This window comes from Erpetoichthys calabaricus, chromosome 2 (genome assembly GCF_900747795.2).
Source record: "Erpetoichthys calabaricus chromosome 2, fErpCal1.3, whole genome shotgun sequence".
Taxonomy (NCBI): domain Eukaryota; kingdom Metazoa; phylum Chordata; class Cladistia; order Polypteriformes; family Polypteridae; genus Erpetoichthys; species Erpetoichthys calabaricus.
This window is the reverse complement of record NC_041395.2, coordinates 175,847,667-175,874,799: the sequence shown is the minus strand read 5'-3', so window position 1 is coordinate 175,874,799 and position 27,133 is coordinate 175,847,667. Positions and strand designations below refer to the sequence as shown.

The 27,133-nt window shown below is 39.0% G+C and overlaps 2 protein-coding genes across 2 annotated transcripts in view; both read left to right on the top strand.

Annotated features, from left to right (window-relative positions):
- aire (autoimmune regulator) overlaps window positions 1-27,060 on the top strand; it is a 37,098-nt gene extending 10,038 nt beyond the window's left edge. The window contains exons 4-12 of the mRNA XM_028793321.2: window positions 3,499-3,570; window positions 3,860-3,967; window positions 9,272-9,411; window positions 16,307-16,428; window positions 17,022-17,103; window positions 18,796-18,936; window positions 23,901-24,043; window positions 24,411-24,585; window positions 26,927-27,060. Coding sequence (XP_028649154.1) covers window positions 3,499-3,570; window positions 3,860-3,967; window positions 9,272-9,411; window positions 16,307-16,428; window positions 17,022-17,103; window positions 18,796-18,936; window positions 23,901-24,043; window positions 24,411-24,585; window positions 26,927-27,007 — 1,064 coding nt within the window. The 3' untranslated portion in view covers window positions 27,008-27,060. The remainder of the gene's footprint in view (window positions 1-3,498; window positions 3,571-3,859; window positions 3,968-9,271; window positions 9,412-16,306; window positions 16,429-17,021; window positions 17,104-18,795; window positions 18,937-23,900; window positions 24,044-24,410; window positions 24,586-26,926) is intronic.
- The window catches only part of atg4b (autophagy related 4B, cysteine peptidase), a 308,094-nt gene that overhangs the window by 162,020 nt on the left and 118,941 nt on the right, over window positions 1-27,133 (top strand). The window lies entirely within an intron of this gene.

Sequence of the window (27,133 nt, the reverse complement as noted above, 5' to 3'; positions counted from 1 at the left end):
TTGTCGTATTTTGCGCTTCATAATGCGCCACACATTTTCAATGGGAGACAGGTCTGGACTGCAGGCAGGCCAGTCTAGTATACACACCCTTTTACTACGAAGCCACGCTGTTGTAACACATGCAGAATGTGGCTTTGCATTGTCCTGCTGAAATAAGCAGGGACGACCCTGAAAAAGACGTCACTTGGATGGCAGCATATGTTGCTCCAAAACCTGTATGTACCTTTCAGCATTAATGGTGCCTTCACAGATGTGCAAGTTACCCATGCCATGGGCACTAACACACCCCCATACCATCACAGATGCTGGCTTTTGAACTTTGCACTGATAAAAATCCAGATGGTCCTTTTCCTCTTTGGCCCGGAGGACACGACGTCCATGATTTCCAAAAACAATTTGAAATGTGGACTCGTCAGACCACAGCACACTTCAGTCCATCTCAGATGAGCTCGGGCCCAGAGAAGCTGGCGGCGTTTCTGGGTTTTGTTAATATATGGCTTTCGCTTTGCATGGTAGAGTTTTAACTTGCATTTGTAGATGTAGCGACGAACTGTGTTAACTGACAATGGTTTTCTGAAGTATTCCTGAGCCCACGTGGTAATATCCTTTGCAGAATGATGTCGGTATTTAATGCAGTGCCACCTGAGGGATCGAAGGTCATGGGCATCCAGTGTTGGTATTCGGCCTTGCTGCTTACGTGCAGAGATTTCTCCAGATTCTCTGAATCTTTTGGTGATATTATGGACAGTAGATGATGAAATCCCTAAATTCTTTGCAATTGTACATTGAGAAATGTTATTCTTAAACTGCTGGACTATTTGCCCACGCAGTTGTTCACAAAGTGGTGAATCTCGCCCCATCCTTGCTTGTGAATGACTGAGCCTTTTGGGGATGCTCCTTTTATACCCAATCATGACAAACACCTGTTTCTAATTAACCTGTTCACCTCTGGAATGTTCAAAACAGGTGTTTTTTGAACATTCCTCAACTTTCCCAGTCTTTTGCTGCCCCTGTTCCAGCTTTTTTGGAATGTGTTGCAGGCATCAAATTCAAAATGAGTGAAGATTTGCAAAACAACAATAAAGTTTATCAGTTTGAACATTCGATATCTTGTCTTCGTAGTGTATTCAGTTGAATATAGGTTAAAAAGGATTTGCAAATCATTGTATTCTGTTTTTATTTACGTTTTACACAATGTCCCAACTTCATTGGAATTGGGGTTGTATATAACAAGATCTTAATAAGAGTCTTATTTGGCCTTAATAACTTACTGTACAATTCATTCTTCAGTACAAACAGGCCATCCCTTTAGAATGAAGACTATAAAAAAGTTTACTTGTAAAGTTATAATACCATGAAAGTCATTAGTAAAAATTAAAATATTTCGGTTTATCTAAATGTTAGTTTCTATTAAAGAAAAATAAGGCTACAGTTCAGACTAATGGCTGCATAGATAATTTACTGAATAAAGTAAATCTGGAATGATCAGAGGTGGCTTTGGGATTATGTGATCCCAAGGCTTGAGGAATCCATACAACTTTTTCTATTTTCAGTGTAATTAATATCAGCAGTAATCCTGCCACAGGTTGTAAGTGGCGACTTTCGGCTAAGAGTACACAAGCTTTGAGGAGTGTGTAGGAACCCCTTCTCTAGGATCAAATATTATTATTTTGCATTTTATTTCTATAGCACCTTTCCCATGCTCAAAGTGCTTCATAGAAATTCAGAAAGACCAACAGTGCATATACTGTATAACACTGGGTTCAAATAATATCTGCATAAAACACTACATAAAGATACATACAGGATATAAAGAGCATTGAAACAGAATAAGAGATAATAAGCCAGAATAAAATACAAAAATACTACAAGACACCCCTGAACAAAAAACATAATTTACAGTATAGTACAAACACAAACCTTTAATGGGCATGTGGACAGAGTGGCTAAACTGAAAGAAGGGTCAAAAAGTCCGGATATGTTAAATGTCTTCCTGAACAAATGAGTTTAAAGTTGTTTTTGTGAAAGAATGAATTGAGTCGGCTCATCTCATTTTGTTAGAGTGGTCATTCCAAAGTCTGGGCACTATAGAGCTGAAGTCCATGTCACCCATAGAGCACAGGTCAGTTTGGGGCACAATGAGTTTGCCATAATCGACGGACCTCATTAGGCAAACATGAGCATAGTGATGGAAGAGGTTACTGAAGTAGTTCCAAAAGTGGAATTAAATAAACATTTTAATGTACTTTATGTAGGTAGAACAAGAAAGGGAAGAATCAAAAATGACACCAAGATTATCAAGGATAATTGAAAAGGTGCTCATGTTCTTAAGCTGAGATTTAGTGACAATTAGTGTGACTTTGGTTATATTGCATTTTAGTTTAATAGAATTATCTTGTATTATCAATGTTTCAATTTCACTGAGGCAAGTTGTTAGCTGAGCAAACTCTGATAACATCCACTTTTAACGATGAAATAGATCTCAGTATCATCTGCATAAAAATGATAACGCAGTTCGAAGCTATGAATAATATGGCAAGGGGCACCATGTGGATATAAAAGAGCAGAGGGCCGAAGAAAAAATCCTTGAGCAATTCCTTGTGTGACTGGTGCTGAGATGGATCTGCTGTTGTCAAGACTAACAAACTCTTGCCTATTAGTCAGATAGGACTTAAACCACTAGAGGGCAGTGCAAGAGATAACCAGAATGTTCTCCTTTCTGGACAGTAGAATATCATGCTTGACAGGAACACATGTTTTAAGGTTTAAGAGACTTAATATCCTGGTCTGCCTGGAATCTGCTGCCATAAGTGAATCATTAGCTACTTGAAGCAGATCAGTTTCACAGCTGCGCAGTGTTCTGAAACCAGACTGTAAGCTTCCATCAGCTTTTTACAACTTAAGCAGCAAGCTGGGAGGGCACAACATGCTCACGTTAATAAGTAAGAGATAAGCTGAAATTTGTCTGCATCAATACCAAACTTTTTAATGATGGGGTGACAGAAGCAATTTACAAAGTAGCTGGAAACGAGATGTATTAGTTATTGTCAAATCATTTAGGAATTTCATCGATTTAGTTTGTGTGCTATGTGTTACTGACCCTAGCTTGCCTTCTAGCTAAGAGTCCACTTAATGGTGGGGGCAGTTTTTCACTACCAGCATATTCATTGAAAGAACTGTATATCACATTAAGTCAATCTTTGAAAGGACAGGGGAATCTTCTACCTATGAAAATTAGCAACCTCAAGAGTAATCCATGAAAGACTTTGAGCAGCTTTGATCTAAGAGATGTAACCTCTACTGCAAGTTGTTTGTATCTGACACCTACTGTGTGGTCATACCCTGACCACCCCACCATAATTTTTGTATTTGTTAATTTGACAAAATTCACTTTACTACAATTAAGTATGTTGTACCATTACAGATTTTTATTATAGGGAATCAGCCACAGGAAAAATCTTTGTCTAGAATTCTGTTTTTGCACTTTAATTCTCCCAGGAAGTGTCCTGAAGGCCAAAGCAGTTAGGAAGACAGAGGAGACAGAGATGCCACGGGTCTCAATGGGTAATGGTAAGTTTTGTCATCAGAATGTTTACCCAGACAGCATAACTGGAATATCAATGGCAAATGAAGGAGTTTCATATCAGTGGGTCATTAATAGATGAAAACATTTCCTGTTACTCTATTCACAGGGTTTAATGTGTTGACTATAATGCAACAATTCCATAACAAACAATGACAATTTGCTATTAAACCTGCCATCAAGTTCACCAAATGAAAATCAAATTTATACTACAAGCCCATGCTGTAGCTCTGTTTGCCAGCACAAATATTAATTTGTATCTTGTCCTGACTGCAGGAATTCAAGCAGTTGCCACTGTCCAGAGGGCTGTTACCTTGTCCAGTGAACTTCCAGTCACCCGAGGATCTGTGGAGGGCATAGTCATCAAGCAAGTCTTTGAATCAGGTGAGAAGCAGTGCATCTTCCACACATACATACATAAGTAGAGTTTACAGCATTAAGCAAATCCTCTCTCTGCTTTTGTTCCATCAGAAATATGTCTTAAAGATCCCTTTGAAGAATCCATGTTGTGTTTTTATGATTGATTTCCTGTTTGAGTGCTTTGGCAAATTTTAGTCTGCAAAGACATTATGTCAATATTCCATAAAATGTAATAAAGCCTAGTGAAAAGGAATCTCACTTAAGCAATTAATTCAATTCCACCAGCAGTTCTTTGCTTTCACAGTAAAGCTGAAGACACCTCCCGGACCAAGTAGCACACCTTACAGGCATTGCCTAACTGCTGATTCTTGAGATCATTATCATGTCTGTCTGTTTTGCCCTAGAGAATTATGAAAATATCAAAGTAGTATTATGTCAGCCTTACTGATGGCATTTTACACGCAACAAAACATATAACACTTTCAAACCAGCATAATCCAATTTAGGGTCATGGGAAGCCAAAAACTATTTTGCCAGCATCAAGTGCTTGGCAGGAACCAATCCTAGGCAGGGCGCCAGATTAGTGCAGGCCCACTGAAGCATACAGGTGCAAATGTCTGAGGTGTGTCAGGAATGCTTTAAAAATACTACCATGAATAGTTTTTATTAAATAAATTTCCTACAGAAACTGCACAGAACATAAAAAACAAATTAAGTCAATAATTAGTGTGACCACAGCAACAGTTCTCTTAGGTCCATTTGCATGCAGTTTCTGAAGGTCGTCATGTGGGGACTGTTCCAAGCTTCTTGGAGAACTTCCCATATTTCCATTGCAGACTTTGCTTGTTTTATTTGCTTCTGTCTCTGCAGGTAATCCCAGTCTGGTTCAGTGATGTTGAGATCAGGGCTTTGTGGAGGACATACCATCTGTTGCAGGGTATTCTGTTCCTCTTTTCACTGCAGATAGTTTTTGATGATTTCAATGTCATGCTGCAGAATGAAGTTCGAAACAATCAGAGTCATCCCTGATTGTATTGTATGATGGATAAGAATCTGCGTGGACTTCTCATTTTTGATCAAATCACCAACTCCAGCATACTTAACTGTTGCCTGTACACATACATCCATGTACTGAACCTGTTGTAATTTTTCCTGCATCACAATCCTTCTGTTTTCATGTGTAGGTGAGTCATTTGGCTTTACTTCCACCTCGAAGGAATATTTTTTTGGTCACAACTCTTCCATAAGGACCACTTCTAATCAGACTTCTCTGGACTAGATGTAACAGAGTCCCAGTGGCTTCTGTCAGTTTTCAGCTGATAGCCATGCTGAACATCCAGTTTTGAAGGGAAGTAAACTTGCATTTCTCATTTACTACACTCAGTTTTTTGTTTTTTTAGCACTGCATTTCCATGCCTCAACTTTGCTTACTTGTGCCCCTGAAAAATCTTGAACATCACATCTGGAAACACATTGTCTGCTGCAAAACCTCTGCTTGGAAAAGCCTTAATGGTGCAAGATGACCACCTTATGTCTTGCTGCTTTGCTCATTTTTGCTGTGGTGTAAGATTTAGAAGTTAAACCACCACCACAATGGCCCCCTTTTTGTCTGGTTGTTCCTTACCCGGTTTTATTCCCTCTACACATGTGTTTCTGTTTAATCACTGTTTTGTTAATTTTATTAATTATTGTTTTATTAATCATTTCAGTTTAATCCGCACATGATGTCATTGATCACTAGATCCTGTTTGTTTTATTTGCCTAGCACTGCATTGTATGTCTGCAAAGATTTTATACTTTTCAACCAGAAAGTCATCTATTGCTATATTAATTTCTTTCTTTATTATATTGTTTTATTTTTTTGCAGAAGGAATGTTTGTAACTTTAAAATATGCTCTTACAGTATCTATAGACACACTAATCTAAAGTACAGTACATAAAACAACTGTTGTAACCAGTAGGGGGTGCTGCAGCCTCCCAAAACTCAGACATATAAGACCCAACACCCAGACTTTTATTCCACACATCTCTTAAGAGGACAATTACCAGAGCCAATACCCAATATAAATACTTGCTCTTCGGTCTCTCTCTCTCTCTCACTCTCTCCCTTTCTCTGTCTCTATCTGTCCACCTCTCTCCTGTGAGTGTTGCCTTCCTTCCTCCCAGCTCTGACTTACCCAGATGTGACAGGGCGGTTCCTTTTATCCCAGACCTGGGAGTACTTCCGATACCAGGGCATAGCCCATTGGGAGCACTTCCGGGTCCATCGGAAATCCCAAAAAGCAGGGATTGTTAACCTCTTCAGCTCCCCCTGGGGGCCCCATGGAACCCAAAAGAGCTGATCTACTTCTCTACAACTCCTATCATGCCCTTTGGGTGTCCGTGTGGGGATCCAAGGAAGGTTCCATTTAATGTATAGGGGAAGAAATTGTCTTGAACAAATTGTCCTCCCCAGTCCTTCTTTTATGCTGGCCTTCCGACCAGGTAAGGATTCTTGTTCAGTCCTGGCCGGGTGCCAGTCTCTGCATGCCATCTCTATCACTGTCTAAGAGAAACAGATTTGTGAAATATTTAAGGTGTCTAAGACTTTATCACAGTATTCTATATGCACACTCACACAGGGAGAAAACTGGAGAACCCAGAGGGAAACCCACATAGATGTAGGGAGAAGATGCAAACTCCACACAGAATCAATCCATGTGGAATCCATTGGACAAGAGCGATAATCACAGGGCCACCATGGGGCTCAGTAAATAGTACAGGGGTTCTTAAAATTGTAATCAGAGAACCCAAATAAGAAAACTGATACCATATGTGGACCGAAAAAGAGGATTATTACCATAATGACACATATACAAATAACAATGGCTAAATAATAAAAAAAATGAAAAAGCTTTTTGGATCCATTCAATCACATTTCTCACATGAATATTACTAAAACAGAAATGTGGGGATTAGATTAGATTAGATAAATTTTAGTTATCCTAAGGGGAAATTCAGATACATACAGCAACAGAAACATAGAGAACAAGAATACAGATTCACAGGACAAATAATACAAGCAAACAGTATAAAGATAAATAAATAATATATAATAATAAAAAATCAACATGCATTAAGCAGATATTTCATAATAAACTTAATGGGAGGAAGTACTGAACTACCTAATAGCAATGGGCAGAAAAGACTCCCAAAGGTGCTTCTTAGCACAATGTGGTAGAATGAGCCTTTGGGTGAAAGAGCTCCAAGAGAGCACCTCATGGAGGGGATTTTCCATAATGACATCCAATTTTGCCATCATCCTCTTTTCCACAACAGGTTCCAGTGTATCCAGGGTTCATTCTGTCATGGAGCAGGCTTTCCTAAAAAAATATTTAGGCATTCTATTTCTCTTGAGCTCAAGTTGCTTTCCCAGGAGACTGCAGTGTAGAACGACACACTGGCTACAATGCATTGGCAGAACATTTCCAGCAGCTTGCTGCACACATCAAAAGACTTGAGTCTCACTTAGCAAATATAGTCTGTTCTGGCCCTTCTTGTACAGAACCACTGTGTTGTCAGACCAGTCCAGTTTGTTGTTTATGTGAACTCCCAGGTACTTGTGGCTCTGCACGACTTCCCCATCCTCTCCTTCAATGGTGACTGGCCTCAGAGGCTTCTTGGCACATTGGAAGTCCACCGCCAGTTCTTTTGTCTTGCTGATGTTGATTTGCAGATTGTTGTCCCTGAGCCACAAGACAAAGTCCTCCACAGTCTTCCAGTAGTCTGACTTGTCTCTATTATTAATTAAACATATTGTTAATAAAACATTAATTATCATTTAAAAAGGGAATGGATTTGTAAGGGATGTCACCGCCATTCTAAATGGTTAGTGTAAGGTTTACTTAAGCTGACAGAAATACTTTTGTTTTTTATAAGGGGTACACCACAAGGATGTGATAGCTTTTGAAAGAATAATATGGATGCTCACTTAACTTAGTCACATGAATCATGGCGCCGGATAAGGAACAAAGACATCAAAAAATAATTAATCAGTGCCATTTATTTACCTAAATTTATTTTTAGTAACATTTTCAACTGGGCTCCACCATTAAGAACACATTCTTGCTGAATAAGTTCACAAATTGTTCAGTATATTCTGTTTTTTCATTTAACATTTTATAAACTATGAACAAAAGGTTAAGTCATGCAGCTAAACTGTTCCTAAAAATGTATGCACTTTTTGTATTTTATATGGGTGATAGGATAAATCTTGATGAAGAACTCAGCAAACAGTCCAGTTTAAAACTTTTAATGTTGCCAAATGATGTTGTATAGAATGGCAAAGTCAAAATTCGCAGCGCCATCCCTTCCCCTCACAAGTTTATCTTTGTCATTTCCTCCTCTCTTCACTTTTCTTATACATATCTTTGCCGTCAGTCATCGCAAATTGAGTGTTTTGACAGGTTATATTTTTGTGTCTTAGAAAGGTCTCTGTGATGCAACAATGGCATGTGGCGGACCGCCAGGGCCCTTACCTGGCTGGGACACCTCGATAATAGAAGGACCCGGGGAGAGAGCTTATTCTGGACACTATCTCCCCCGGAACACTAGAGTGCAGCCCCCCTGTCATAGAAATTCAACCCTGCTGGGGCCCGTGGGCACCGCCAAGGGGCGCCTAGATGTTTGCCAAGCCCTGTTTGACAGCCCTTCCACCACACCTGGAAGAAGCTCGTTGGACACCCAGAGTGCTTCTGGGTGTCCTATAAAAGAAGCCAGCCGGCACTACCCGGGGAGCCAGAGTTGGAAGGAGGTGGACGAAGCTTGCTGGAAGAGGAGTGAAAGTAAAGAAAGAGAGTGACGAGGGGAAGAAAAAGAGAGAAGAAAAGGGCTGGGCTTTGGTGCATTGTACTGTGCTGTGCTGTGGGAAGCAAGAGAAAATCGTTTCCCCCAAGTGTTGTGTGCGGCACTTGTGTCTGTGTCTGTCTGTGTTGAGTTAGGGCGGCCGTATGCACCCCAGTGGTCCACAGGTATTATTTACAGACTACGTCAGATCACATACAACTGTAATAAACAGTAGAGGGAGCTGTATATCACTTGCCACAGAGTTTGCTCTTGGATAAACTTGCCTAATTTTTGCTATACAATAATGTGATTACTCATCACAAACATGTCTGTGACCCAACCCATAGTTTAAGAAACATTGAGATAGAATGCAAATTAATAATGGAGTGTTCAATAATTCTTATTTTTTTCTCTAATTTTCTAACTTTCTCAGTTTTTTTTAACTTCTAACTGACAAAATCCGTCATATCGAGAAAGACCTCATTTGTCTTGGTCTGTGTGCAGGGAGCTCCAAGAAGTGCATTAAAGTAGGAGGAGAGTTTTATTCACCAAGCAAATTTGATGAACATCCTGGTCGGAGTAAAACCAAGGTTACTAAAGATGGAATTCGAGCCAAGGAAACAACATCTGGAAGTATAGTAGAGGTGAGCCTGGAAGAAAATGTACTGAAACACGGCAAATGTTATAGCCCTCAGGCAGTAGCAGACAGTTTTTAAGCTAATTGACCAAATAGTTAATTACTGGATTGAGTCATTATAATTAATTTTACTGTTACCATTACAGTTCTTATCTACTATATGCTGGAGTAAAATTTGATGTTTTTATTATCTTTAATTTTCTTTACTGTGTAAAATTGTACATCGTATGTCCTTTAAGCCAACTTATGCAACACAAGTTTTCATTCAATTATCCGTCATAGCATTTGTTTACATATTGATAAAAAAAAATCACAGTGCGTTGTATACGCTCATAGTGTAGTGTAGCATCCTTGTGATTCATCCATAACAGCCTCTACACCTCTATGCAGCTTGCCCTGAAAAATTAAACTGGTTTGGTTTTCTTGTAATGTGGTACAAGTGGCAGGGGTGAGCTCTAGTATCTCTGAGAATTAACTGCCATGAATAACAATGCCCACAAACAGTGAAGAACAATGGCACTGAAAGGAAAGAAGGAGAATGAATATTTTGCACTTTGTAAATGGTGGAAATACTCATTGAACTTTGAATCCCAGCAGAGATATCTATTCAGTATTTTCTGTTTACCCTCAAGCAATGCTCTGATGTGCTCTAAATGAATTACCTACCAGAAGGAGGAATGATGTAACCATGAATAAAAGTTGTAAAAAGAGAAACATTGTGTAATCAGTCACCCCTGTGATTACTAGTTATTTAATTTGGTAACATAAAAGCAATGTGATTTACCAATTGCAGTCATCAAATTTGATAAGCTTTCTGACCAGAAGTGATTCTGAGTGCTATAGTATGATGCCAGCCTTATGCTTTTACTGCACTCTGTGCCATGCCTTTAACTAGCATGTTGTTCCATCCCTCCATCAGCAGGCATATCACATACACTTCAGAACAGGTAGTTCATCTAAAGCTAAGAATGTTTGGGCACAGCCAGTACCTGGATGAGAGACCATCTAGGCAAAGTGTGGGTTGCTGCTGGGAGAGGTATTGGTGATGCCATCAAGGGGTGCTTACCCTGTGGTCTGTGTGTGGATCCCAATGCCTGCAATGCAGTGACAGGGACACTGTGTAGTACAAATGGTGCTGTTTTCCAGATGACTCCCTGTGGTCATTAAAGATCCCTGGGCATGTTTCATAAAGAGTAGGGTAAATCTTGATGTCCTGGCAAAATTACCCAACTCATCCCAGTCATTCTGGCTCATAGTCATCCCCTCAAATGGCTGTCTCTCTCTCTCTCTCTCTCTCTCTCCCCTTCACCACCTAACAGCTAATGCGTGATGAACACAGTGCTGCAAAATGGCTGGTGGATGCTGCACATTAGTAGTGGTTCACTATGCAAAGTGCTATGAGTAGTGAGAAAGTGCTAAACAAACACAAAGAATTATTATTATTATTATTATTCATCCACCCATTCATTTTCTAAACCTGCTTATCCATAGTAGGGCCCTGGGGAAAGATTTGCCTATCCTGGTAAGCAAAGCAGGAACAATAAACTTAGACAAGAGGCCACCTCATCACAGGGTGAACCCTAGTGCCAATCCACCTAGTATGCATGTCCTTGGACTGTGGGAGGAAACCAGAACATCCAGAAGAAACCCATGCTGACACTGCGTGTGTTGTTTCGTCATGTTTAAACAAGTAGCTCCCCTTAGGACCTTCTGCCTTTTTGGTTGGTCATAATCCTTACCATAATATAAAAACTCACACAAAAAAAACTGTTTTATGGTCTGTTATTATTTAAGCAAGCCATTGTTTCTCATTAATAGAGCTCTCTTTGTGTCTCTGGTACTGAAGGATATGGCTGATACGATTTATAAGTACAGCATATATTACTGTCGCTTACATCATTTTTTTTTTTACTTTGTGGCAGGGTAGGCTTCTTTAGTGTTTATTCAGTCTATAAAAATGGTCACAGCTGACAACTGCCAAGATAATTCTTGAAACTGTCACATCTGTTTGAGGCTCAATTGACAGTAAAAATGTAATGGTAAAAAGGCACCATGGGTGATAAGGGAAAATTCAGCTTAAATATTGAGATGGCTCCAGCTGCAGGCCTCCGCAACTTCGCTATCTAGTAGCTGTGCTAGACAGCAAATTTGATTGCAGGTTTTCGTCACTTGGTTTACTTGACTTGAGTTAGAATACCTTCTCCCTGCCCTAATCTTAACCGTAGTGTTACCAAGAGTTAACACTGACGTATAATATAAAGCGACAACAGAGTGGAGCTCTTTAGGCCCACAGCTAAAGTTGATTGCAAATATTACATTATATTAACAATGAATGAAATAAAATTGATGTCTGTTCTGCACTTACTAGATTTTAATATTTTAGCAGTAGATTAAAGTAATTTAAACTGCTTCACCGAGTATTCACATCTTCATATTTTCTGTATACAGAGGGCTGCATTTCTCAGTTGCTGCTTTTTCTTTGTTAACATTTAAACAACTCAATATCCCCTAACCTGAATGGAGCAAGGAAAATCTGCCAACGTGGTTGAGATTTGTGACTTGGGGCCTCATGTATATGTTGCGTACGTCCATTTCCTTGCACAGTTTGAGATGTATAAACTAAACTTGGCGTAAAGCCACTCACATTTTCACGGTAACCCCCTACCTTGCATATGCACATTTCTCCTCAGTTTTGCAAACTGGCGGCACCCATCGTCAAAGCAGTGCTACTGTTTCTGTGTCATTTATCTTTCTTTTTCATATTCACATCAATGACTCAGTTTTTATCAAATACACTGAAATTAATTACATATTGTTTACAAATTTAATTCATATGATTGTAATCATTCTGTAACAATATTATGGTGTATGGAATGGCCAAACTATTCCAACTACCATAGCTGCTTTAGTGTTGTTAGAAGACATCGCAAATGGAAGAATCAGAATAGAGCGCATATTTACAGATGATGACTTCTAAATAAACTTAGATTTCAATGAGCTAACCTCATGGAGCTTTGTGCTGAACTCACGCCAGCTTTACAAAGGCAGACTTTGAGAAATTGTGTTCTACCTGCTCCTTTGTGAGTTTTGTCCACTTTTACAGGAGTTTTTCAACGTGAGCTTGCTGACTGATCGGGTATTTCACAAACATCACCAAGGCTCACCATGCCAGGTGTATAGGATGGTATTATCTGCTGTCATCCAGATATATAAGATATCCTAACACTGTGGTTGAACTGCAAAACATCAAAGCACAATTTGCAACAATGTAAAGTTTTCCAAATGTAATCAGAGTGGTGAGCTGCACACTCATTGCTATTGCCAATGCCGCTGGACAAGTTACATCAGCCAGGGATGAATCAACAAAAGAATAAGCTGGCATTTTATCATATACAGTAGAGCTGGAGAACCTATAAAAATGGCAGCTCTGTACAGTAGCAGGTGCTTTTTCCAACTAGTGTGGCAAAAGGAAAGCAGTTCTTTTAAAGACAGAGAGTCACCTCAAATAGCCAAGTAAAAAGAAGAGAATCGATCCATTGTGTCGCTCAGCGCCAATGCTACACTATAAAGGCACCTTCAGAGAATGAATTTGCTTATGTACATAGAATACATGTCCATTCTATTAATGCGCTGCTCTATAGTCCATAGAAAGTATGTCTCATTGTGCAGGCATGTAGCGTCCTGCGTAATGTGCCATGCAATAGGTGCTTGCCTGTACCTGAAGAGATGTGGTATGATGAAACGCACCCTGACCCACCAAATGATCAGCCAAATTGGACAGTGTTACAACTTTGTTTGAATGTAATTTGTGGTTAATATCACATAGTATATCCCATATATTCCTATGTTCATTGGCCACATCTCTTACCGCATCCACTATTGCATTTTGTGACTCTAGAACAGTGTCTGTCAGCACACAGCCAGATGGTAGCCCAACGGTTTCAGAGGCAGAGGTGTGTGTGCAGCCAGCACCATCACCACATGGAGTCGTGTCATCGGTACGGGAGTCAGCATTTGTAATATTGTCTGAAACAGAATAAACAGATGGTGGGCTGAGACTCACCTTTTCACATTAACTTTGATATCTGACCACTTCTCTTTTATTTTGGGAATAGTGCGACTTTCTGAACTTGAACTTTTGAGTGTCTCCACCATGCAGTATCACCACTGCTTATGCCAACAAATAGTACATTTTTCCTTGCCTCCATGTTGCATTTACTAAAATTCTTTTTTTTCAATGTGATTTTACCATTGTCCTTTAGCAAAGCACAGAACGGAAGGTGATATTTATATTGATATGCGAAATTCTGGGAGGAGTTGGGGTGTGGCTGTAGGCACATGCACATCTGTTATACATGTCACATTCATTGAGATTTATAATAAAGAGTAAGTGTGTGGAACTTGGTGTACACACAGTTTTATGCATCTGGATTTTTTGTGCGTGCTTACATTTCTGTTTTTGTCCGTACGCCATGTTTTAGTGTTAATTCTATACAGTGCATGATATATGAGGCCATTGGTGTTTAGCTATATGTAAATTACAACTCATGCATTTTGTCTAAGGATGAAGGGTATTATTTATACAAGAAGAAGGTGCATTCTCCTTCAACTGATTATGTTATTGAATTGTAATACTAGATGGACATTTTCAGCTCTTATGATTGTTGTCTGAGGAAGTAAAGTATTAACTGACAAGTAACAATTTGGGTACTGAGTTGGATTTGATACTTGAATTAATTGTGATCAGTTCTGATTGAGACTGACAAAAAAGATGTGTGTTAGAAGTTTATTAAAATAATTTTTCTTTGACTTCTTTAATTTTGGAAATATGTATTTTTTTAATTATTCAGGTGATATTATTTAGCCATATTATTATTTCATTTTTGTAGGTGCTGCCACTTTGTATTCTAGATATCACGACTGCTGCCATTTTTTGTGTGTCTGGTGTGTCTATGATACTGTAGGCCTAGCAGGCCTGTGATTCTTGTGCAGTGTGACCCATGAGATCAGAAGATAGCTGCTTGCTTTAAGTAAGGAAATGCATCCAAACCAGCTAAACTATGACTTGCATGCATAATAATACAATCCACCATTGTAATGCACGTTTACATTACAAACATATTACATCTTAGAATTGATGAATATGATCTTCAGACTCTATTTTATTTCACTTTGAAGAGGATCAATGCTGCATATTTGCACTGACTAACTTTTTTGGTTATTGGTCAGTTTTTATAAGCTACTTGTTGTCACTTGTCACAGAACTGGCCGACGTCAGGTCAGTAATATCTCAGCTGAGCTTCACTTTATCATGTCCGCTGTGCTGGAAGCCATTAACCGACAAGCAAGATGCTACATCCAGTTTTTTTATTGTGTTGGTGCATGTAGAAAAACATAACATGTTTTTACTAACATTAAAAGGCAGTTTGCAGCAGTGTCTGAGTGCATTAATCGGAGCAATTTAATGCACTCATATTGCAATAAGGACGCCTAGTGAAAATTAAGCTACTTTTCTTAATCGTGAGTAGTGACATTCCATTAGTGCACAAGTTATCTGTGATACCAAGACAAGACTGACAAATCTTGTGCCTTGGTGGCCTGGGTCAACCCACAATTTGTTTATTTTGAGGGAAAATAGCTTAGGTAGATGTGATGGTGCTGTACGTGATGGCTGGCTTGTTGGTGGGGTAAGTGAGTAAACCATCGTGTTTCATATGGCCTGTACTATACATTGTAACAGCAATCACGTCATTACATGTGCCAGGTAATAACGCCTACCCTTTCAGATGCTGGCACCTTACTCTTTTACCTGACCCTAAGAATACAGAGGAGAGATGCTATAATGCCATGCATGATCTTGTGCTCTCAATTGCAGAGCGCAGTCAGTTACTCTTGAACGCAGGTGACGATGTCTCGATGTGTCAAGTGGGAGGCTGCTCCACTGGCCAGTGAAGTTCTGCAGCATCATGACTATACACATATGAGGTTAATTAGCATGCCTCTTATATGAATGTTTCAGGGCAGTGGTCGAAGCACACTCATGTACACATATTTACAAGGTGTTTATGATTTATAAAGGACAAATTGCATAGAAATGTGTGGACACCAGCTTTTATAAAACTGATTTTTTTTGGAATATAGTGTATAGAGTGTGAAATAAGACCCTGGGGTGGATTGAAGGCAGAAAGGAAAAGAATACTATTGTGTTGGTTGAAAAGCCAGTGAAAAGGTATTTGGTTCAGTAAAGTAAACGTTCTGAACCTGGGACTTGCATCAGTGTAGTTATATCAGGGGTTTGAGGCTCTGAGACATCCCCTAGTGGCCACAACTATAAGACTATTGTTAATTAGAAAGAATATACAGTGTCTGGAACATTGTAGCAGATTAAAAATTTAAGAGCCCATTTGCAGACATTTAGATTGTCAGTTTCCTGCTCATAGTAAGACTGATGGAGAGAAACAGAGATGGAGAACAAAAATAGTTAGATCTTCTTAGGATGACATGTAGAATGTTCCTGTATTCACATTCTGTGTCTGGTTCTTTTTAAACAAATGGCAGGCCTGAGATTATAAGACAACAGGTACACTCAATTCAAGATTAAAGCTCACCCACATATGACATTTGCCTGCCATATCATGCCAACCACACTTTTAACTCATCTAAAGGAAGAGCCCACTAATGACATAGTGTTGCTGCATTAGTTTCTTTCAATTGGAAGTGTACAGCAAGTCCACATTTAAAACTGGGTAAGTATATCTTTCCTTCTTGAACTTACTTCACCTTTCTGCCATAAGTGTGGGGAAATTCATTGTTCCAGTAAGGCTGCAATTTTTAGGGCCCATTTTTCAAGGAGTGTGTTCCCTTTGCCTTATAAAAATATCTAATGCTGAGTAGTATTGCAGATCCCAAGAAATGACGATGAATGTGCAGTTTGCAAAGATGGTGGGGAACTCATCTGCTGTGATGGTTGCCCTAAAGCCTTCCACCTGAACTGCCTGATTCCTCCATTAACTGAAATCCCAAGGTAAGACAGCAAGATCAACTCTTGAATTAAGCCTGGAGAAACTTGTACTGTATATATGATTTGGATATCCACATAATTTGGCAACTAAGCATAGCCCAATAGAAAAAAAAATTAATTCCCATTACCTAGTGTTTTAGCAATGATAATATGATGACAATACTGTCAAATGGGACACCTGTTCATAGAGTAACAAAGAAAAAATGGAGCTATGAAAGAGCTCCTCTTTGCAAAACAGTGTAATCACAGTCCATTGAACAACTTTAATCTTTATTCACCATAATCTACTATTGTCATTTTTGACCATAGTGTTACCTTTATGAGTAAAGAAATCGCCTCTGTCAGCTGAAGAAGAAAAATGGATGTGTCATTTTTATTTTACCTGCATAAGGCACTATACATTACAGCTCTGACTGACTGTAAAAAATAATTCCCATACATTAGTGCTGTCTCTCCATGTAACAAATCACACCTTTAATGTTTAAAGTATCCCCTTTTCATATCCATTGTGGTTTTGGGTTCTGATATACAAACTGTAGATCCTTATCTGCACTTTCTGTTTTTTTTTTAATTAATGGCTGTTTGTTTCACTTCAGTGGGACGTGGCGCTGTCAGTCCTGTAAGGGGGTCAGTTGCAATACTCAGCTGCCCTCAGAAAGAGCCTTTCACATGGCTCAGGTATGTGTTTAAATGTTATATTTTTATTTTTTAATGCTTTAGATAGATAGATAGATAGATAGATAGATAGATAGATAGATAGATAGATAGATAGATAGATAGATAGATAGATAGATAGATAGATAGATAGATAGATAGATAGATAGATAGATAGATAGATAGATAGATAGATACCCTAGGTTCCGTACAACTGATTGGATAAACCTTAAAAAATGGCTGCATGGACATTCACCATCTTCTCCTGGGTATATCACTATGTCATCCCTAAATCCTTCCTCTGGTATACCATTGAAAGTCTTTACCTGTATAAGGTAGACTTTACCTGCACATCTGACAATGCAGATGGATATGAAAATTGACAAAATAAAGGAAACACCTATATAGTGTAAATTGCTACTAGGGTGTGTACTAGGGTGTTTGGCTACCACAAGCTAAAAGATCAGCTTCTTTCCACAATGATATTGATTTAGCAAATGTGGGAAACTGCATTGGAGGCATTCAACACCAGTTTTCCAGGAAAATCCCTGCAACAATCCTGAGATAGACAAGTGAGTTAGAGAATAGAATGGACGCTGCAATGCTGAAGTCACAGGTTTCAATCTTTTAGGCTAATGGGCTTACATTCTGGTATGAAGCTAAAGCTGAGAGCAGAGAGTCTGTGCCTTCAAGAGGATTGGTGCTGTGACTTAGCTTTTGCTTCCCCCTTCATATTCTTGAGTCCAAGGAAGAATTGCCAGGTTCCTAAAAATATTTACAGCTTAAAAATAGCAAATTTTCCTAAAATAATAGCCCAAAGGTTAAGGTAGGCAAAATGACACACAGGAAAGAGGGGGGTGGTGTCAGAATGAGAGGATCAAAGCTTGAGCTGGGGGATCCCATCAGAGATATTTCAGAATGATAGAATGGGTATTTACCACCAGACAATGGGGTAAGGAATCCTCTGTGGTTTTACAATGGTAAAGAACATATATCAGTCCAAATAGCACTGGATGGAGTGCCATATGGATGAAAATCATGTTAAAAATGCAGTGGATGGGAGCATTGAAGAATAGTCCAGAGTACCATTATTTTGTTTAAAAAGTAGCTCCAAATATGCAGCCTTAAAAAATAAAAAAATAGCCCAATTGGGTGAGAAAATGGTGATTGAATGTAATGTTCAATGTCCTGCTGTAGGCCTGATGAAGAGGATTTCTTAACTTTTTTCCCATCAACTCAATATTTATTAATTGTATTTGTACAGGATTTATTTAAGTTAATATTTTAAAAGTTTGTGAATTTTGAAAACATGATGATTTTTCACAGAGTTACAGTATTTAATATTTGTGTACGTCAATGTCTACTAATGAAAACATTATATTTAAATAATGACCATTTCACTTAAAACTTAATTTTTCTTCAAACTTATGACTACCAGTATGAAGAAACTGTTTTTTAATCTCAATACAGTATATGCCATCCTTGGAAAAGATCAAAGTGCTCTAATTTATTTTTTTGCAATCATTTTTTTATAGCAAATGAGTAAGACACAATAGCAAAGAAACACTGATATTCATTCTACACCACATATATTATTAAAAATAAAGGGCAGAAACACACCCTACAAACTTTAAAGTAGGCATTCCCCCCACCTGATGAAAATAACACTGAACCAGTATGACTGATCTGAAATGTTTTCTGATTTGTTAACATAAGAATCCAGGACCTGATACCAGAAGTAGTTTGGACCCCACTGGTTCTGCTGTTGACATCTCCTTTTTCACTTCTCTGACCTCAAAGTCCTTGGCTAACATCACAACCACCAAAAGTAGTCAGCCAGCAGAGATGTCTACTGAGGTGAGTCTATAATGTGGATTTATAGGCAGGTCTACTGGGGACAATTCGGCTCATGACAACTGAAAAGTGTGGGAGAACACAGTGATTAATGAGCAATCAGTTCATTCATCCATTATGTAACATTGTGAAGGAATGTCTTGAGCAGTGTAAGTGACTGAAACCCAGAGGTGGAGTTTCTGATGCAGAGGAGTAAACCTGCAACAATAAGAAAGAAAGAAAGAAAGAAAGAAAGAAAGAAAGAAAGAAAGAAAGAAAGAAAGAAAGAAAGAAAGATGGATGTCAGGTGGCCAAAGTGTCATCCTCTAGAATGACAGGTGGATATCACTGAGTTTCCTTTGCTCCTGAAACCACATCAAGCTTGTTATTTCAGGCCACTCATTCACCTTTGACCTTCAGCTTTAAAGTTGGCCTCTGCCATCGTAAAGCAGGAACTTTATACATAAAAACACATGGATTCTTATGCTTTAATGGTGGTTTTAAATGTTGTACTTAATTTACTTTTTTTCATGCCCCTTTATGATTCCCAAAGGAAGAGTAGCTTTTCTATATTTAGTGCAAGAGGGGCACTTCCCACATCTCCCGGCAGATGGTGCTGTTGTACAATTCATAAATAAGCAGTAAACAATCCCTAATTGAACGTATTATTAAAATGTTTGTAGCAAACTCAACGTAGTCCTTATGATCAATGTTTTAATTAATATGCTTAATGCATTTTCTTATATATACAAAATAAATGCATCTATTGGATTATGTGAAATTTTCTTTGTGTCTGGCAATGCTAGCCTTTCTAAATATTTAAAATGCTTAGAATCTATAGGAAGGGCTGAATGGTCATCTAGTCTTACTTCTAGAATTGTATTTATTGTAAGAATTGGGACCCTCAGAGTTTCACATTTTTCAACATTTGCATCACACATTGGATTTTCATTTTAAAGTATTTTTTATACTTTATTACTTCTATCAATTATCTACAGCACCCTATATTAATAGTTAAATGTTTAAAGTTAAATCACGAAGCCAGTCCAGGATGAGAAGAATACCTTTATCGACACGTACGTGGAGTCACTCAGTACACGGAAAGATATACTTACAGTTGATGGTTACATTTCTTAAATATACTTTGTCATTTACAGATGTACATGATTAGTTTAATTTCTCATGTCCTTGCTAGTTAGTGATAAGCAGGATGCTTGGAGTCAGGATTCTGCTACACTAGACTGTACTGCTTTTCTTTTCAATACTTGTCCTTGTACTAAAGTATCAGATGGAATGGGTCACAGATCAACAGGGTTTAATTAAAATGCTTTCTAATAATGCTAAAGGCAAATGCTAACAATTAACAAGGACATAGGTCATCCAATATAATCAAATTATAATCATATTGTGAAAATCATGTTTATCAGTAAATATCAGCTCAGTCTATTCTATGTGATACTCCTGCACTCAATCCACACTCACTTCTATCAGTGAGGCATGGACACCAATATGACATAAACTTTAATAACCTCAATAAAAATAATTCAGTTTGGCCACATTCAATAGCCTACCTTGTGACAACTTGAGTTTATAAATTTCTCATTTGTATGGAAAGATTCAGCAGCAGGGGATTGCAGTATTTACACATAGCATTAAAAACTCAGCTATGTTTGAGGAGCCTGGTGTTGCAAAAGGCAACACAGTGGAGGTTTTGCATTCTTGTTGAAATGCATTATAGGTTACTTTGGAGGTTTTTTTTAATTTTTAATTTACAGCAAACTAGTTACATTACCTGTTAAAGACAGGTAATAAAATAAATTAAAAATTGCCCTACTTTCAGTCTTCTTCCTTTGCCTTTCTTTGATATCCTCGCAAGTCTAGACCTTTCCCTCTCTCGATCATGTTCCCATAATGCCTGTGTGTCAGACTTTGTGATGTTGAGGTGCCTTGCTTGCTTCCAGTCTGCTTTTTGGCTACCACCAATGGTATACAGGCCCCCATTACACTCACTGGGAATATCCTTCATATTCTTGTGAATACTTCCCATCTCTTCGGGTATAATGCCACAATCAGGAATTGATCTTTGTACCCCTAACATATTATGTCATCATCCCTACCAATGAGACCAAAGGATTACTTGGAGGGATCGTACACACACACATACACATGCATGCACACACACACACACAGACAGTAGCATTTTATAAAAAAATATAAATTTCTGCTATTTCAAATAGCAACAACATTAATTTGAATTATGTGCTTGAAACTTGTATTTGTAGGGCTTCATTTTCCCAAAACAACAACAACAACAATAATAATAATAATAATTCTTTACATTTATATAACACTTTCTCACTACTCAAAATGCTTTTCATTGTGAGTGAGGAACCATTTAAACCACCACTAATGTGTCCTGGATAATGCAACGGCAGCCATTTTGTGCCAGTAAACTCAACACATTTTAGCTGTTAGGCAGTGAAGTGGTGAGAGTGATAGACAGCCAATGAGAGACACGAGATATTTAGGGGACCAGAATGACTAGGCCATCGAGAGCAATTTTAGCCTGGGCATTGGAGGTAACCCTGCTGCTTACGAAGGATGCTCCACAGATAGTCAGGACCTTGGTTTCATGTTTCATCTGAAGGATGGCAACATTTTTACAGCACAGTGTGCCTGTCAGTGCAATGTGGCATTGGGATCCACACACAGACCGCAGGGTAACCAGCCTCAATGGCTTCACCATCAGCTCTTCCAGCAGCAACCCAAGCTTTTCTAGATGGTCTACCATCCAACTACTGGCTGGGTCCGAACATGCTTAGCTTCAGGTGGATGACCTCTTCTGAAGTGCACACTCTAAAGTGAGTATCATAGGGGACACAGACATGACAAAATAAAATTAAAAGGTGAACACAACTATTTATCTGTAACTTTACAATTTCAATGCATTGCAACAGACTGACTGAATTCGTGGCAAAAGCATAAAAGTCTCCCAAAGGAACTTACATTAAAACCTTTGCCTAAAACTTGTCAAACATTGTGCTCCATCACTCACTATTATCTTTCAATTGACTGATGACATTCCTCACACTTGATGCTGGCTCACTAAAAAGTTCTCTTTAATCAGCTTCTCATTGACAATCAGATGGTATCAGATGCCTGCTCTGTAATGGACACAGTAAACACAAATCATGGGTTCATATGTAAAGATGATTATTATATTCTGATCACATTGAATTATGTGACTATATAGGGATATTTGGTTTATTTAAGAGATCAAAATTTAATTTCTATGCTTGTGGTCAATTGGGCTGCCTAGGTAAGTTTTTACTGTTACTGTCTCTGTTACTGTAGTCTACCGGTTATGTCAAGTAAAGAGTCCATATTATAAGTTTGCAGCAACTTAAGAACATTCAGCAGAGGATTTTAACTCAATTTTATCATCAGAAAACTTATGGGGGATAATTGGTCCAATGCACCCCAAAGACGGCACCTATGCAGCCAGGTTCAGGTCTCCAATTAAGCTTAGAGATATAAGATGGAAACTGGAATATGAGGAGAAAATGAGGTAGAATATGAGAATATGAGGTAATGGTGCTCACTTCTCTCCTACGGTACTGTGCTGTAAAGTGTGTAACTATATATAAAAAATAACTGAAATGAACAGCAGGTCTTTCAATGAATGCTGAGTGTTACCACTGGATGTAATAGTTGTATGTGAGTAGTTAAGTTAAAAATCAAAGTACTGAATATGAAGAAATAAGGGAAAAGAAAGATTTGGGTTTTAATAGAATAGATTTACATAATGATGCCTTTTGTAGCAAAACTTAACTATTTCCAAATTCCTTTTTGAATGAATTAGAGATTTGGTGAGCTGTATCTTAGATTACAGGAGCAAAACATCCAGTATTACAGTCCAATATACTCATCCCCTGATCTTGCCCCCTAAGAGTCCTTATAAATGTCCGCGACAGGGCCCCTTCCAATCACCTCATACAGTGGCCAAAAGCTTTTTATTTTTTTCCAATAGTTTTACATTATTGGAGTTAATAGGTCAGGTCTGGTCAAGTTGGGAGCATGTACTGGGTACAGCATGTTGCCAAACCCACCACACGATGAAACAGCTTGGGATCCTGATGGGTATCCCCCCTTGCAGACATGCGGTCCAGTCCTACTCTTGGAAATGACCATCTATCTGCTGCAGCCAAGTGTTACGTGGGTGTCTTCTTGGCCTGCTCCAGTCCAACAATGAAGGTCCTGAGAGCCAGATCACTGTAACTGACTCTCCCTCATAATGCAGGTAATGTGCCTCATTCGGGATTCTGTGAGAAACTGCTCATTGGACACAAAGTCACACCAGCGGTACTCAAGGATTCTCTGAAGAGACAAAGTACCGAAGGAGTCCAGTCTTTGTCTCAGGTCACTGGATAGTGTTCATGTCTAACAACCATATAGCATGACAGGAAGCACAAGGACTCTAAAGACTTTGACCTTTGTCCTTTTGCATGTATATTGAGAGCGCAACACTAAACCTTTCCTGCGACTTCATGACCCCCCATACTCTCCCAATCCGTCTATTAACTTCATAGGAAGAGTCACCAGAGACATGAATGTCACTGCCGATGTAAGTAAACCTTTTGACAAGGTTGACACTCTCTCCGCAGACAGGCACACTGCTGAAAGTAATACTCAAAGCAAAAACTCAAACACTAATTTAGTACATGACCCAATACTGGAAACCATAGATAAGGCCCTATAATCACTCAAACTTGGAACTATGAGTTCTATTTGGGTACATTTTAATTGAAATAGTTGCATGTTGAAAAGATATTGAACACAGGTGAGGAACGTCTGGCTCCTACCAAGGACCCCCTGAAGTGCCCGATGTGTGTTGAGCATAATATGTCCATGAATATACCCAGAGACCAGAGGTATCCATGCTTTCTACTGCCATCTGTCTCATCTAACATCTCCTTTCTTTCTCTTAGCGACCAGTGAACCACCTAGCAAATCTAAGAGAGAAGTGTGGGGTGTGTGGGCATGAAGGAGGCCTTAGTCGCTGCTCGCACTGTTTCCAGCTGTATCATGCCCACTGCTACTTTCCCATGAACAGCTCTGCTGACAGACTAGGGTTTGTATTCACTGGATATTGAGAACATGAAGATTACAAACAGCTGGGTACATGTGAGGAAGAAATCAAAGACTTTTGTCTTTCCACAGAAACATCAAACTTCGATGCAAATCGTGCACTCGTAGTGCTTCAGAGGCAGAGAGCAAACAGATCATCACAACTGTGGGGAATTCACAGGTACACAGCCTGGTTTTATATTGTAGACAGTAGACACAGAGAGAGACAGACATATGTAAATAAATATTTCTGTGTTTTAGGCACATATTACACCTCCTGGTGTGCCTTCTGAGTTTTCTCTAGTGGCCCGTGATCAGGTCAACTAACCACATGTTGACAGGGACTGGTGGAACAGTTTGTAATGTCCCAGACTAAACAGATTTGAAAATGCTGGCACATTTACAAGCAAGGCAGATATCATGTCATTTGAATATCCATTTTTGTTCCCTTATCAGATTACATTACCTGAACATGCAATGGGAAAAAATAATGGAACATCTGAGCCAATAGTTAATAAAGAAGAGTTTGATTCCTTGATTGGTGAGGTAAGGAACTCCTTAGTCTTCTCTGTCAGCAAACCCCTTTCAATCTTTGAGGTGTTGATGGATGCCATGAACATAGTGAGCTCCATGGTTCTGAGATTCCATGATGTATTAGTGGACACAAGTGGTGGGATTGAAGGGGCTCAGTGAAGGAAAGAGTTTAAATTCATGATGTGCCCTGTCAGAAGCATCTTTATAAACCAAAAAAGCAGCGAAGTGAAACAAAGGAAAGAAAAAAGGAACACAGATGCATGTTGCACTTCATTGTCTTGTATGCTTTGAGAAGTTTGTCTACCAGCTGAATGTAGTTTGGGGCTCTGTAATTGCCCAGAAAATTGTCAACATCTTGAAGGCTTTCCAGGCAATTTTTTCCAGCCCAACTAACAGATCTTCAAACCGCTTGTCACTCATAACATGTCTGATCTGGGGGCCAACAAAAATGCCCCTCTTTGATCTTGGTGTCTTAAATAACGAAAACCTTCGCCTTCCCTTGTTCAGTGCTTTCACGAAATTCTTCATGAGCCCCCAGTTTTATGTGAAGAGGAGGCAAAAATATCTTTGCTGGGTCGACAAGCGATTCATGTGCCACATTTTTCTGTCCTGGAACTAACTTATTTACAGAGTGGCCAGTTCTGTCGAGAATAGTGCAACTCTTTGGAACGAATGTCCCATTCACAGATAAAACAACAGTACTTTGTATAGCAGAGCTGCAGTCCTAGTAACAGAGCAACGACTTTAAGATCTACACAGATATTCCAGTTGTACCTGCTATACTGGACGTGCTTCAGCAACAGTTCCATATTCTCATACATTTCTTTCATGTGTGCTGCATAGCCAACAGGTACTGAAGGATAAACGTTGCCATTGTGTAGCAGAACAGCTTTCAGGCTTAACATTGATGAACCAATAAAGAGACGCCACTCTGCCGGGTTGTGATCACAACCCAAGGCCGAGAACAATCCTTCAATGTCACAACAGAAACAAAAACTGTCGACTTGTACAAAAAATTTGGTTATACCATGATGTCGGCCTCGAAACACAGAAATTTTCGTACCTGGTGACAGCAAACACCATTCCTGCAGTCTCGAACCCAGCAGCTCGGCTTTTGCTTTTGACAGACCAAATCTCTGACCAAATCGTTCAATTTCGGACTATATTACCAGATGTGGATCACCTGATGAGCACGGTTCAAAATCCAGGTCAATGTTACTGTCAGTACCCTGCATTGCAGTTTCTTCATCTGGTTTGTCTAAGATCCAATCCTCTGGTGGTTTCGGAATTGGAAGACTGTCGTCATGTGGTACGGGTCTCATTGCTGAAGACAGATTAGGATATTCAATTGACTTTTTGTTTTTGCCAGAGAAACCAAACACATTAGTCAAGCAGCAGGTAAACAGGCCGTCACATGGTCTTTCTGTTCTCGCCATATCATCGGAACAGCAAACGGCCATTGTCTTTCGAGTGCCTCTGAGCCTCTGTGAGGCGCCCATTCCTTGTCTTAATCACCAATTTTGCAGCCAAAATACAGATGATAACCTTTCTTCACAAAAGCAGTCATCCAACGTCTTTGAGGCGCAAGTGTATATTCGCCACAGATATAGCAGAATGTATCGCGGCTGTTATGACATTGACGAGACATATTGCCCGACACCAAAACATCTATAGCATCAAGCTTACTTACTCTTATATTGCCACAGATACTATACTTTACTATACTGATACTATACATACACACTGACTATCTATATTAACCAAATGAGCAGGAATTGGTGTATGCAAACCACCTTTAGATAGATAGATAGATAGATAGATAGATAGATAGATAGATACGATAGATAGATAGATAGATAGATAGATACCTTTATTTACTCCCAATGAAGAAATTCACATACATAGCATGCTAAGACAATATCAGCTCATTCAGATCTGCCCAGGATGTCAACCTCCACAGAACAGCTTCCAACCTGGCCTGATTCCATGCCTGGACATGCCCAGGCTGCACAAACCCGTTGTTGATAAGTCACTTACGGGAGCGAAAATGTTTGGATACAAATATAAGAAAAAAATCATGACAAAAACTGAAGATGTCTCTGAAACTGTACGTGATGGGTAAATTTTGATGTGATATTTGTGATCAGCACCCAAAAATCTATAAGAAACACCAAACAGTGTTCAAGAAGCAAAAACTTTGTTGTGCAGTGTAATAGCTGAGGTGCTGCTGTCAGTGATAGACCAAAAGATGAAAAACAATGTGAAAAAGCAGCGATGTGATGAGGGGGTAACCATTATTATCAGAGACGTCATATTGAAATCATTTTCTAAGTGCTTTTTTTCCTTCCTACAGACCTCCATTGATGGCATTCTACAATGGGCCCTTCACAACATTTCTCGTCCTCTTGCTGAAACCCAAGGCTATTTTCAGTGATCCACTTTGGTTCAGATGTCTAGGATTGCAGCTTGTTTGACACTGGAAAAAATAATCCCAAATTTAAAATAATAATCAGGTGTGCCCGACCCCCAAAGAAATTAAGTTTCCTTTGCATTGCTGTGA